This window comes from Leptodactylus fuscus, chromosome 10, assembly GCF_031893055.1.
Source record: "Leptodactylus fuscus isolate aLepFus1 chromosome 10, aLepFus1.hap2, whole genome shotgun sequence".
NCBI classification, from domain to species: domain Eukaryota; kingdom Metazoa; phylum Chordata; class Amphibia; order Anura; family Leptodactylidae; genus Leptodactylus; species Leptodactylus fuscus.
Window position 1 is genome coordinate 88,970,733 of NC_134274.1, and position 14,981 is coordinate 88,985,713.

The 14,981-nt window shown below is 41.3% G+C and overlaps 1 protein-coding gene across 1 annotated transcript in view; it reads left to right on the forward strand.

The window, feature by feature from the left end:
• ANTXRL (ANTXR like) overlaps positions 1–14,981 on the forward strand; it is a 108,360-nt gene that overhangs the window by 80,024 nt on the left and 13,355 nt on the right. Inside the window, exon 13 of the mRNA XM_075288373.1 lies at positions 13,241–13,336. Coding sequence (XP_075144474.1) covers positions 13,241–13,336 — 96 coding nt within the window. The remainder of the gene's footprint in view (positions 1–13,240; positions 13,337–14,981) is intronic.

Sequence of the window (14,981 nt, forward strand, 5' to 3'; positions counted from 1 at the left end):
TATATGGTGATATCATGTGGGTGCTATATGGTGATATCATGTGGGTACTATATGGCGGTATCATGTGGGTGCTATATGGCGATATCATGTGGGTGCTATATGGCAGTATCATGTGGGTACTATATGGTGATATCATGTGGGTACTATATGGCGATATCATGTGGGTACTATATGGTAATATCATGTGGGTACTATATGGTGATATCATGTGGGAGCTATATGGCGATATCATGTGGGTACTATATGGCGATATCATGTGGGTACTATATGGTGATATCATGTGGGTACTATATGGCGATATCATGTGGGTGCTATATGGCGGTATCATGTGGGTGCTATATGGCAGTATCATGTGGGTACTATATGGTGATATCATGTGGGTACTATATGGTAATATCATGTGGGTACTATATGGTGATATCATGTGGGAGCTATATGGCGATATCATGTGGGTACTATATGGCAATATCATGTGGGTACTATATGGTGATATCATGTGGGTACTATATGGCGATATCATGTGGGTGCTATATGGCGGTATCATGTGGGTGCTATATGGCAATATCATGTGGGTACTATATGGTGATATCATGTGGGTACTATATGGCGATATCATGTGGGAGCTATATGGTGATATCATGTGGGTGCTATATGGTGATATCATGTGGGTGCTATATGGCGATATCATGTGGGAGCTATATGGCGATATCATGTGGGTGCTATATGGCGATATCATGTGGGTACTATATGGCAGTATCATGTGGGAGCTATATGGTGATATCATGTGGGTGCTATATGGCGATATCATGTGGGTACTATATGGCAGTATCATGTGGGAGCTATATGGTGATATCATGTGGGAGCTATATGGTGATATCATGTGGGAGCTATATGGCGATATCATGTGGGAGCTATATGGCGATATCATGTGGGAGCTATATGGTGATATCATGTGGGTACTATATGGCGATATCATGTGGGAGCTATATGGTGATATCATGTGGGTGCTATATGGCAATATCATGTGGGTGCTATATGGCGATATCATGTGGGAGCTATATGGCGATATCATGTGGGTGCTATATGGTGATATCATGTGGGTGCTATATGGCAATATCATGTGGGTGCTATATGGCGATATCATGTGGGAGCTATATGGCGATATCATGTGGGAGCTATATGGTGATATCATGTGGGTACTATATGGCGATATCATGTGGGTACTATATGGCAATATCATGTGGGTGCTATATGGCAATATCATGTGGGTGCTATATGGCGGTATCATGTGGGTGCTATATGGCGGTATCATGTGGGTACTATATGGTGATATCATGTGGGTACTATATGGCGATATCATGTGGGTGCTATATGGTGATATCATGTGGGTACTATATGGTGATATCATGTGGGTACTATATGGTGATATCATGTGGGTACTATATGGTGATATCATGTGGGAGCTATATGGTGATATCATGTGGGAGCTATATGGCGATATCATGTGGGTGCTATATGACGGTATCATGTGGGTGCTATATGGCAATATCATAATGTGCTATATGGCGGTATCATGTGGGTGCTATATGGTGATATCATGTGGGTACTATATGGTGATATCATGTGGGTGCTATATGGCGGTATCATGTGGGTGCTATATGGCGGTATCATGTGGGTGCTATATGGTGATATCATGTGGGTGCTATATGGCGGTATCATGTGGGTGCTATATGGTGATATCATGTGGGTACTATATGGTGATATCATGTGGGTGCTATATGGCGGTATCATGTGGGTGCTATATGGCAATATCATAATGTGCTATATGGCGGTATCATGTGGGTGCTATATGGCGGTATCATGTGGGTGCTATATGGTGATATCATGTGGGTGCTATATGGCGATATCATGTGGGAGCTATATGGTGATATCATGTGGGTACTATATGGTGATATCATGTGGGTACTATATGGTGATATCATGTGGGTACTATATGGCGATATCATGTGGGTACTATATGGTGATATCATGTGGGTACTATATGGCGATATCATGTGGGTACTATATGGTGATATCATGTGGGTACTATATGGTGATATCATGTGGGTGCTATATGGCGGTATCATGTGGGTGCTATATGGTGATATCATGTGGGTGCTATATGGCGATATCATGTGGGTACTATATGGTGATATCATGTGGGTACTATATGGTGATATCATGTGGGTGCTATATGGCGGTATCATGTGGGTGCTATATGGTGATATCATGTGGGTGCTATATGGTGATATCATGTGGGTGCTATATGGCGGTATCATGTGGGTGCTATATGGTGATATCATGTGGGTACTATATGGTGATATCATGTGGGTGCTATATGGCGGTATCATGTGGGTGCTATATGGTGATATCATGTGGGTACTATATGGTGATATCATGTGGGTGCTATATGGCGGTATCATGTGGGTGCTATATGGTGATATCATGTGGGTGCTATATGGCGGTATCATGTGGGTGCTATATGGTGATATCATGTGGGTACTATATGGTGATATCATGTGGGTGCTATATGGCGGTATCATGTGGGTGCTATATGGTGATATCATGTGGGTACTATATGGTGATATCATGTGGGTGCTATATGGCGGTATCATGTGGGTGCTATATGGTGATATCATGTGGGTACTATATGGTGATATCATGTGGGTACTATATGGTGATATCATGTGGGTACTATATGGTGATATCATGTGGGAGCTATATGGTGATATCATGTGGGTACTATATGGTGATATCATGTGGGTGCTATATGGTGATATCATGTGGGAGCTATATGGTGATATCATGTGGGTACTATATGGTGATATCATGTGGGTGCTATATGGCGGTATCATGTGGGTACTATATGGTGATATCATGTGGGTGCTATATGGTGATATCATGTGGGTGCTATATGGTGATATCATGTGGGTGCTATATGGCGATATCATGTGGGAGCTATATGGTGATATCATGTGGGTACTATATGGTGATATCATGTGGGTACTATATGGTGATATCATGTGGGTACTATATGGCGATATCATGTGGGTACTATATGGTGATATCATGTGGGTACTATATGGCGATATCATGTGGGTACTATATGGTGATATCATGTGGGTACTATATGGTGATATCATGTGGGTGCTATATGGCGGTATCATGTGGGTGCTATATGGTGATATCATGTGGGTGCTATATGGTGATATCATGTGGGTGCTATATGGCGGTATCATGTGGGTGCTATATGGTGATATCATGTGGGTACTATATGGTGATATCATGTGGGTGCTATATGGCGGTATCATGTGGGTGCTATATGGTGATATCATGTGGGTGCTATATGGTGATATCATGTGGGTGCTATATGGCGGTATCATGTGGGTGCTATATGGTGATATCATGTGGGTACTATATGGTGATATCATGTGGGAGCTATATGGTGATATCATGTGGGTACTATATGGCAATCATGTGGGTGCTATATGGCGATATCATGTGGGTGCTATATGGCGGTATCATGTGGGTGCTATATGGTGATATCATGTGGGTGCTATATGGCGGTATCATGTGGGTGCTATATGGTGATATCATGTGGGTGCTATATGGCGATATCATGTGGGTGCTATATGGTGATATCATGTGGGTGCTATATGGCGGTATCATGTGGGTGCTATATGGTGATATCATGTGGGTGCTATATGGTGATATTATGTGGGAGCTATATGGTGATATCATGTGGGTACTATATGGTGATATCATGTGGGTGCTATATGGCGGTATCATGTGGGTGCTATATGGTGATATCATGTGGGTGCTATATGGCGATATCATGTGGGTACTATATGGCGATATCATGTGGGTGCTATATGGTGATATCATGTGGGTACTATATGGTGATATCATGTGGGTACTATATGGCGATATCATGTGGGTACTATATGGTGATATCATGTGGGTGCTATATGGTGATATCATGTGGGTACTATATGGCGATATCATGTGGGTACTATATGGCGATATCATGTGGGTACTATATGGTGATATCATGTGGGAGCTATATGGTAATATCATGTGGGTACTATATGGTGATATCATGTGGGAGCTATATGGTGATATCATGTGGGTACTATATGGCGATATCATGTGGGTACTATATGGTGATATCATGTGGGTACTATATGGCGATATCATGTGGGTACTATATGGTGATATCATGTGGGAGCTATATGGTGATATCATGTGGGTGCTATATGGTGATATCATGTGGGAGCTATATGGTAATATCATGTGGGAGCTATATGGCGATATCATGTGGGTACTATATGGTGATATCATGTGGGAGCTATATGGTGATATCATGTGGGAGCTATATGGCGATATCATGTGGGTACTATATGGCGATATCATGTGGGTGCTATATGGTGATATCATGTGGGTACTATATGGTGATATCATGTGGGTACTATATGGCGATATCATGTGGGTACTATATGGTGATATCATGTGGGTGCTATATGGCGATATCATGTGGGTGCTATATGGCGATATCATGTGGGAGCTATATGGCGATATCATGTGGGTACTATATGGTGATATCATGTGGGTGCTATATGGCGATATCATGTGGGTGCTATATGGCGATATCATGTGGGTGCTATATGGTGATATCATGTGGGTGCTATATGGCGATATCATGTGGGTGCTATATGGTAATATCATGTGGGTGCTATATGGCGATATCATGTGGGTGCTATATGGCGATATCATGTGGGTGCTATATGGCGATATCATGTGGGAGCTATATGGCGGTATCATGTGGGTACTATATGGTGATATCATGTGGGTACTATATGGCGATATCATGTGGGTACTATATGGTGATATCATGTGGGTGCTATATGGCGATATCATGTGGGTGCTATATGGCGATATCATGTGGGAGCTATATGGCGATATCATGTGGGTACTATATGGTGATATCATGTGGGTGCTATATGGCGATATCATGTGGGTGCTATATGGCGATATCATGTGGGTGCTATATGGTGATATCATGTGGGTGCTATATGGCGATATCATGTGGGTGCTATATGGTAATATCATGTGGGTGCTATATGGCAATATCATGTGGGTGCTATATGGCGATATCATGTGGGTGCTATATGGCGATATCATGTGGGTGCTATATGGCGGTATCATGTGGGTACTATATGGTGATATCATGTGGGTGCTATATGGCGATATCATGTGGGTGCTATATGGCGATATCATGTGGGTACTATATGGCGATATCATGTGGGTGCTATATGGCGATATCATGTGGGAGCTATATGGCGATATCATGTGGGTGCTATATGGCAGTATCATGTGGGTACTATATGGTGATATCATGTGGGTACTATATGGCGATATCATGTGGGTACTATATGGCGATATCATGTGGGTGCTATATGGTGATATCATGTGGGAGCTATATGGTGATATCATGTGGGTACTATATGGCAATATCATGTGGGTACTATATGGCGATATCATGTGGGTGCTATATGGCGGTATCATGTGGGTGCTATATGGCAGTATCATGTGGGTACTATATGGTGATATCATGTGGGTACTATATGGCGATATCATGTGGGTACTATATGGTAATATCATGTGGGTACTATATGGTGATATCATGTGGGAGCTATATGGCGATATCATGTGGGTACTATATGGCAATATCATGTGGGTACTATATGGTGATATCATGTGGGTGCTATATGGCGGTATCATGTGGGTACTATATGGCGATATCATGTGGGTGCTATATGGTGATATCATGTGGGTACTATATGGCGATATCATGTGGGTGCTATATGGCGGTATCATGTGGGTGCTATATGGCAATATCATGTGGGTACTATATGGTGATATCATGTGGGTACTATATGGCGGTATCATGTGGGAGCTATATGGTGATATCATGTGGGTGCTATATGGCGATATCATGTGGGAGCTATATGGCGATATCATGTGGGTGCTATATGGCGATATCATGTGGGTACTATATGGCAGTATCATGTGGGAGCTATATGGTGATATCATGTGGGTGCTATATGGCAATATCATGTGGGTGCTATATGGTGATATCATGTGGGTGCTATATGGCAATATCATGTGGGTGCTATATGGCGATATCATGTGGGTGCTATATGGTGATATCATGTGGGTGCTATATGGTGATATCATGTGGGTGCTATATGGCGGTATCATGTGGGTGCTATATGGCGATATCATGTGGGTGCTATATGGTGATATCATGTGGGTGCTATATGGTGATATCATGTGGGTGCTATATGGCAATATCATGTGGGTGCTATATGGCGATATCATGTGGGTGCTATATGGTGATATCATGTGGGTGCTATATGGTGATATCATGTGGGTACTATATGGCGGTATCATGTGGGTGCTATATGGTGATATCATGTGGGTGCTATATGGCGATATCATGTGGGAGCTATATGGTGATATCATGTGGGAGCTATATGGTGATATCATGTGGGAGCTATATGGCGATATCATGTGGGAGCTATATGGTGATATCATGTGGGTGCTATATGGTGATATCATGTGGGTGCTATATGGCGATATCATGTGGGAGCTATATGGTGATATCATGTGGGAGCTATATGGTGATATCATGTGGGAGCTATATGGCGATATCATGTGGGAGCTATATGGCGATATCATGTGGGAGCTATATGGTGATATCATGTGGGTACTATATGGCGATATCATGTGGGAGCTATATGGTGATATCATGTGGGTGCTATATGGCAATATCATGTGGGTGCTATATGGCGATATCATGTGGGAGCTATATGGCGATATCATGTGGGAGCTATATGGTGATATCATGTGGGAGCTATATGGTGATATCATGTGGGAGCTATATGGCGATATCATGTGGGAGCTATATGGCGATATCATGTGGGTACTATATGGCAATATCATGTGGGTGCTATATGGCAATATCATGTGGGAGCTATATGGCGGTATCATGTGGGTGCTATATGGCGGTATCATGTGGGTGCTATATGGCGGTATCATGTGGGTACTATATGGTGATATCATGTGGGTACTATATGGTGATATCATGTGGGAGCTATATGGTGATATCATGTGGGAGCTATATGGCGATTTCATGTGGGTACTATATGGTGATATCATGTGGGTACTATATGGTGATATCATGTGGGTGCTATATGGTGATATCATGTGGGAGCTATATGGCGATATCATGTGGGTGCTATATGGCGATTTCATGTGGGTGCTATATGGTGATATCATGTGGGTGCTATATGGCGATATCATGTGGGAGCTATATGGCGGTATCATGTGGGTACTATATGGTGATATCATGTGGGAGCTATATGGTGATATCATGTGGGTACTATATGGTGATATCATGTGGGTGCTATATGGCGATATCATGTGGGTGCTATATGGCGATATCATGTGGGAGCTATATGGCGGTATCATGTGGGTACTATATGGTGATATCATGTGGGTACTATATGGCGATATCATGTGGGTGCTATATGGTGATATCATGTGGGTACTATATGGTGATATCATGTGGGTACTATATGGTGATATCATGTGGGTACTATATGGTGATATCATGTGGGAGCTATATGGTGATATCATGTGGGTGCTATATGGCGATATCATGTGGGAGCTATATGGCGGTATCATGTGGGTACTATATGGTGATATCATGTGGGTACTATATGGCGATATCATGTGGGTGCTATATGGTGATATCATGTGGGTACTATATGGTGATATCATGTGGGTACTATATGGTGATATCATGTGGGTACTATATGGTGATATCATGTGGGAGCTATATGGTGATATCATGTGGGAGCTATATGGCGATATCATGTGGGTGCTATATGGCGATATCATGTGGGAGCTATATGGCGATATCATGTGGGTGCTATATGGTGATATCATGTGGGAGCTATATGGTGATATCATGTGGGTACTATATGGCAATATCATGTGGGTGCTATATGGCGATATCATGTGGGAGCTATATGGTGATATCATGTGGGTACTATATGGCAATATCATGTGGGTGCTATATGGCGATATCATGTGGGTACTATATGGTGATATCATGTGGGTACTATATGGCGATATCATGTGGGTGCTATATGGTGATATCATGTGGGTGCTATATGGTGATATCATGTGGGTGCTATATGGTGATATCATGTGGGTGCTATATGGCGATATCATGTGGGTGCTATATGGTAATATCATGTGGGTGCTATATGGTGATATCATGTGGGTGCTATATGGTGATATCATGTGGGAGCTATATGGCGGTATCATGTGGGTGCTATATGGTGATATCATGTGGGTACTATATGGTGATATCATGTGGGAGCTATATGGCGGTATCATGTGGGTGCTATATGGCGATATCATGTGGGAGCTATATGGCGATATCATTTGGGAGCTATATGGCGATATCATGTGGGTACTATATGGCGATATCATGTGGGTACTATATGGCGATATCATGTGGGTACTATATGGTGATATCATGTGGGTGCTATATGGTGATATCATGTGGGTACTATATGGCGATATCATGTGGGTACTATATGGTGATATCATGTGGGAGCTATATGGCGATATCATGTGGGTACTATATGGCGATATCATGTGGGTGCTATATGGTAATATCATGTGGGTGCTATATGGCGATATCATGTGGGAGCTATATGGCGATATCATTTGGGAGCTATATGGCGATATCATGTGGGTACTATATGGCGATATCATGTGGGTACTATATGGTGATATCATGTGGGTACTATATGGTGATATCATGTGGGTGCTATATGGCGATATCATGTGGGTACTATATGGCGATATCATGTGGGTACTATATGGTGATATCATGTGGGTGCTATATGGCGATATCATGTGGGTACTATATGGTGATATCATGTGGGTACTATATGGTGATATCATGTGGGTGCTATATGGCGATATCATGTGGGAGCTATATGGTGATATCATGTGGGTGCTATATGGTGATATCATGTGGGTACTATATGGCGATATCATGTGGGTACTATATGGTGATATCATGTGGGTGCTATATGGCGATATCATGTGGGAGCTATATGGCAGTATCATGTGGGTACTATATGGTGATATCATGTGGGAGCTATATGGCGATATCATGTGGGTGCTATATGGCAATATCATGTGGGTGCTATATGGTGATATCATGTGGGAGCTATATGATGATATCATGTGGGTACTATATGGTGATATCATGTGGGAGCTATATGGCGATATCATGTGGGTGCTATATGGCAATATCATGTGGGTGCTATATGGTGATATCATGTGGGAGCTATATGGCAATATCATGTGGGTACTATATGGCAATATCATGTGGGTGCTATATGGTGATATCATGTGGGTGCTATATGGCGGTATCATGTGGGTGCTATATGGTGATATCATGTGGGTGCTATATGGTGATATCATGTGGGTGCTATATGGTGATATCATGTGGGAGCTATATGGCAATATCATGTGGGTACTATATGGCAATATCATGTGGGTGCTATATGGTGATATCATGTGGGTACTATATTGCATCATTGTGTGGGTACTATATGGTGATATTATGTGGGTGCTATATGGTGATATTATGTGGGTGCTATATGGTGATATTATGTGGGTGCTATATGGTGATATCATGTGGGTGCTATATTGCATCATTGTGTGGGAGCTATATTGTAATATTATGTGGGTGCTATATGGCAGTATCATGTGGGTGCTATATGGCGATATCATGTGGGTACTATATTGCATCATTGTGTGGGAGCTATATGGTGATATTATGTGGGTGCTATATGGTGATATCATGTGGGTACTATATGGCAATATCATGTGGGTGCTATATGGTGATATCATGTGGGTACTATATTGCATCATTGTGTGGGTGCTATATGGTGATATTATGTGGGTGCTATATGGTGATATTATGTGGGTGCTATATGGTGATATCATGTGGGTGCTATATGGCGATATCATGTGGGTACTATATTGCATCATTGTGTGGGTGCTATATGGTGATATTATGTGGGTGCTATATGGTGATATTATGTGGGTGCTATATGGTGATATCATGTGGGTGCTATATGGTGATATCATGTGGGTGCTATATTGCATCATTGTGTGGGAGCTATATTGTAATATTATGTGGGTGCTATATGGCAGTATCATGTGGGTGCTATATGGCGATATCATGTGGGTACTATATTGCATCATTGTGTGGGAGCTATATGGTGATATTATGTGGGTGCTATATGGTGATATCATGTGGGTGCTATATGGTTATATCATGTGGGTGCTATATGGTTATATCATGTGGGTGCTATATGGTTATATCATGTGGGTGCTATATTGCATCATTGTGTGGGAGCTATATTGTAATATTATGTGGGTACTATACTGTGGCATTTTGTCAGTGCTATATTGCAATATTGTGTGAGTACTATATGCAGTTGTATATGGGAGCTATATTTTAATATTATATGACAGCTAGAATGTCATATGTAGTGCAGTATTAAGTGGGAGCTACACTGCAGTATTATATGTGAGCTATATTGCAATATTATATATTACAGTATTATATAGCAGCTATATTGCAGTAATATAGGTGAGCTGCATTGCAGTATTGTGTGGGAACTATGTTACAGTATATTATATGGCAGCTATGTTGCAGTATTATATGGGAGTTATATTACAGTATCAGATTGCAGCTATTTTGCGGTATTATATGGTGCTATAGTGCAGTATTACGTGGGAACTATATTGCAATATACTGTATTATATGGCAGTTATATTGAAGTATCATATGGGAGTTATATTACAGTACCATATGGCAGCTATTTTGCAGTATTATTTGGAGCTGTATTGAAGTATTATATGGCAGCTATATTGCAGTGTTATATGGGAACTACATTACAGTATTATATAGCAGCTATTTTGAAGTATTATGTGGAGCTATATCACAGTATTATTTGTCAGCTATATGGCAGTATTATGTGGGATCTATATTGCACTATTTTATGTTAGCTAATTTTACAGTATTATGTGGGAGTTATTTTGCAGTATTATATGGCAGCTATATTGCAGTATTATATCAGCTATATTGTAGTATTATATGTGAACTATTTTGTGGCATTATGTGAGAGCAATATTATAGTATTATATTGCAGCTATATTGCAGTAATATAAGTGAGCTTTAATGCAGTGTTATATGACAGCTATATTGCAGTATTATACAGGAGTTATTTTTCAGTATTATATAAGTATTATATGGGGGCAATTATTGCAGTATTAGGTGGAAGGTATTTTGCATCATTACGTATGAGCTATATTGCAGCAATATATGTGGGTTATATTGCAGTATTATATGGCAGTTATATTACAGTATTATATGTGAGCTAAATTGCAGAATTATGTAGACGCTATATTGCAATATTATATAAGAGCTATATTACAGTATTATATAGCAGCTATATTGCATATTATATGGATAGTATCTGGCGGTACACTGTAGGTTATATACTCAGTATTATGTATGAGAGCTATATTACAGTATTATACTGCATATTATATGGATAGTATCTGGCGGTATACTGTAGGTTATATACTCAGTATTATGTATGAGAGCTATATTACAGTATTATAGCAGCTATACTGCATATTATTTGGATAGTATCTGGCGGTACACTGTAGGTTATATACTCAGTATTATGGATGAGAGCTATATTACAGTATTATACTGCATATTATATGGATAGTATCTGGTGGTACACTGTAGGTTATATACTCAGTATTATGGATGAGAGCTATATTACAGTATTATACTGCATATTATATGGATAGTATCTGGTGGTACACTGTAGGTTATATACTCAGTATTATGTATGAGAGCTATATTACAGTATTATATTGCATATTATATGGATAGTATCTGGCGGTATACTGTAGGTTATATACTCAGTATTATGTATGAGAGCTATATTACAGTATTATATTGCATATTATATGGATAGTATCTGGCGGTATACTGTAGGTTATATACTCAGTATTATGTATGAGAGCTATATTACAGTATTATAGCAGCTATACTGCATATTATTTGGATAGTATCTGGCGGTACACTGTAGGTTATATACTCAGTATTATGTATGAGAGCTATATTACAGTATTATAGCAGCTATACTGCATATTATTTGGATAGTATCTGGCGGTACACTGTAGGTTATATACTCAGTATTATGGATGAGAGCTATATTACAGTATTATACTGCATACTATTTGGATAGTATCTGGCGGTACACTGCAGGTTATATACTCAGTATTATGGATGAGAGCTATATTACAGTATTATACTGCATATTATATGGATAGTATCTGGTGGTACACTGCAGGTTATATACTCAGTATTATGGATGAGAGCTATATTACAGTATTATACTGCATATTATATGGATAGTATCTGGTGGTACACTGCAGGTTATATACTCAGTATTATGGATGAGAGCTATATTACAGTATTATACTGCATACTATTTGGATAGTATCTGGCGGTACACTGCAGGTTATATACTCAGTATTATGGATGAGAGCTATATTACAGTATTATACTGCATATTATATGGATAGTATCTGGCGGTACACTGTAGGTTATATACTCAGTATTATGGATGAGAGCTATATTACAGTATTATATTGCATATTATATGGATAGTATCTGGCGGTACACTGCAGGTTATATACTCAGTATTATGGATGAGAGCTATATTACAGTATTATACTGCATATTATATGGATAGTATCTGGCGGTATACTGTAGGTTATATACTCAGTATTATGGATGAGAGCTATATTACAGTATTATATTGCATATTATATGGATAGTATCTGGCGGTATACTGTAGGTATTATGGATGAGAGCTATATTACAGTATTATATTGCATATTATATGGATAGTATCTGGCGGTATACTGTAGGTATTATGGATGAGAGCTATATATGTATATGTATTATTATGCCGGGGTTCCTGTGTGATGACATGGTCCTGTCTCTCCGCAGCGCACCGGGATCATCCTCTTCATCGCGCTGCTCATTCTCTTCCTTCTGCTTTTCCTGGCTTTGCTCTGGTGGTTTTGGCCACTTTGCTGCACTGTGGTAAGTCCTGGATCCACGGATGTGCTGTGTATAAAGGAGTATTCACACTTCACTGTACAGTCATTGCATTGTGGCTCTATGGGTATAATATTAGTGACATACCCCTCCCCCATAGTGCACCCCCGGAGGGCTCTCAGTGTCTACACCAAAGGGTTAACCTCATGTACAACAGGACTGAGAGATTAATGGAAATTTCCCCACAAGGAGTTGGACATTATCGTGTGGGGACCGAAGGAGGGGGTCATTATAATGTGGGGTCCCATGGAGGTAAACATTATAACATGGAAGCCACAATGAGGGGGCATTATACAGCAGAGGCCACAATGAGGGGGCATTATACAGCAGAGGCCACAAAGAGGGAGCATTATACAGCAGAGGCCACAATGAGGGGTCATTATACAGCAGAGGCCACCATGAGGGGGCATTATACAGCAGAGGCCACAATGAGGGGACATTATACAGCAGAGGCCACAATGAGGGGGCATTATACAGCAGAGGTCACAATGAGGGGGACATTATACAGCAGAGGCCACAATGAGGGGACATTATACAGCAGAGGCCACAATGAGGGGGCATTATACAGCAGAGGCCACAATGAGGGGGCATTATACAGCAGAGGCCACAATGAGGGGGCATTATACAGCAGAGGCCACAATGAGGGGGACATTATACAGCAGAGGCCACAATGAGGGGGACATTATACAGCAGAGGCCACAATGAGGGGGCATTATACAGCAGAGGCCACAATGAGGGGACATTATACAGCAGAGGCCACAATGAGGGGGCATTATACAGCAGAGGCCACAATGAGGGGGCATTATACAGCAGAGGCCACAATGAGGGGGACATTATACAGCAGAGGCCACAATGAGGGGGCCATTATACAGCAGAGGCCACAATGAGGGGGCCATTATACAGCAGAGGCCACAATGAGGGGACATTATACAGCAGAGGCCACAATGAGGGGGCATTATACAGCAGAGGCCACAATGAGGGGGCATTATACAGCAGAGGCCACAATGAGGGGACATTATACAGCAGAGGCCACAATGAGGGGGCATTATACAGCAGAGGTCACAATGAGGGGGACATTATACAGCAGAGGCCACAATGAGGTGGCATTATACAGCAGAGGCCACAATGAGGGGGCATTATACAGCAGAGGCCACAATGAGGGGACATTATACAGCAGAGGCCACAATGAGGGGGCATTATACAGCAGAGGCCACAATGAGGGGACATTATACAGCAGAGGCCACAATGAGGGGGCATTATACAGCAGAGGCCACAATGAGGGGGCATTATACAGCAGAGGTCACAATGAGGGGGACATTATACAGCAGAGGCCACAATGAGGGGGCATTATACAGCAGAGGCCACAATGAGGGGGCATTATACAGCAGAGGCTACAATGAGGGACATTATACAGCAGAGGCCACAATGGGGGACATTATACAGCAGAGGCCACAATGAGGGGACATTATACAGCAGAGGCCACAATGGGGGACATTATACAGCAGAGGTCACAATGAGGGGGCATTATACAGCAGAGGCCACAATGGGGAACATTATACAGCAGAGGTCACAATGAGGGGCCATTATACAGCAGAGGCCACAATGAGGGGGCATTATACAGCAGAGGCCA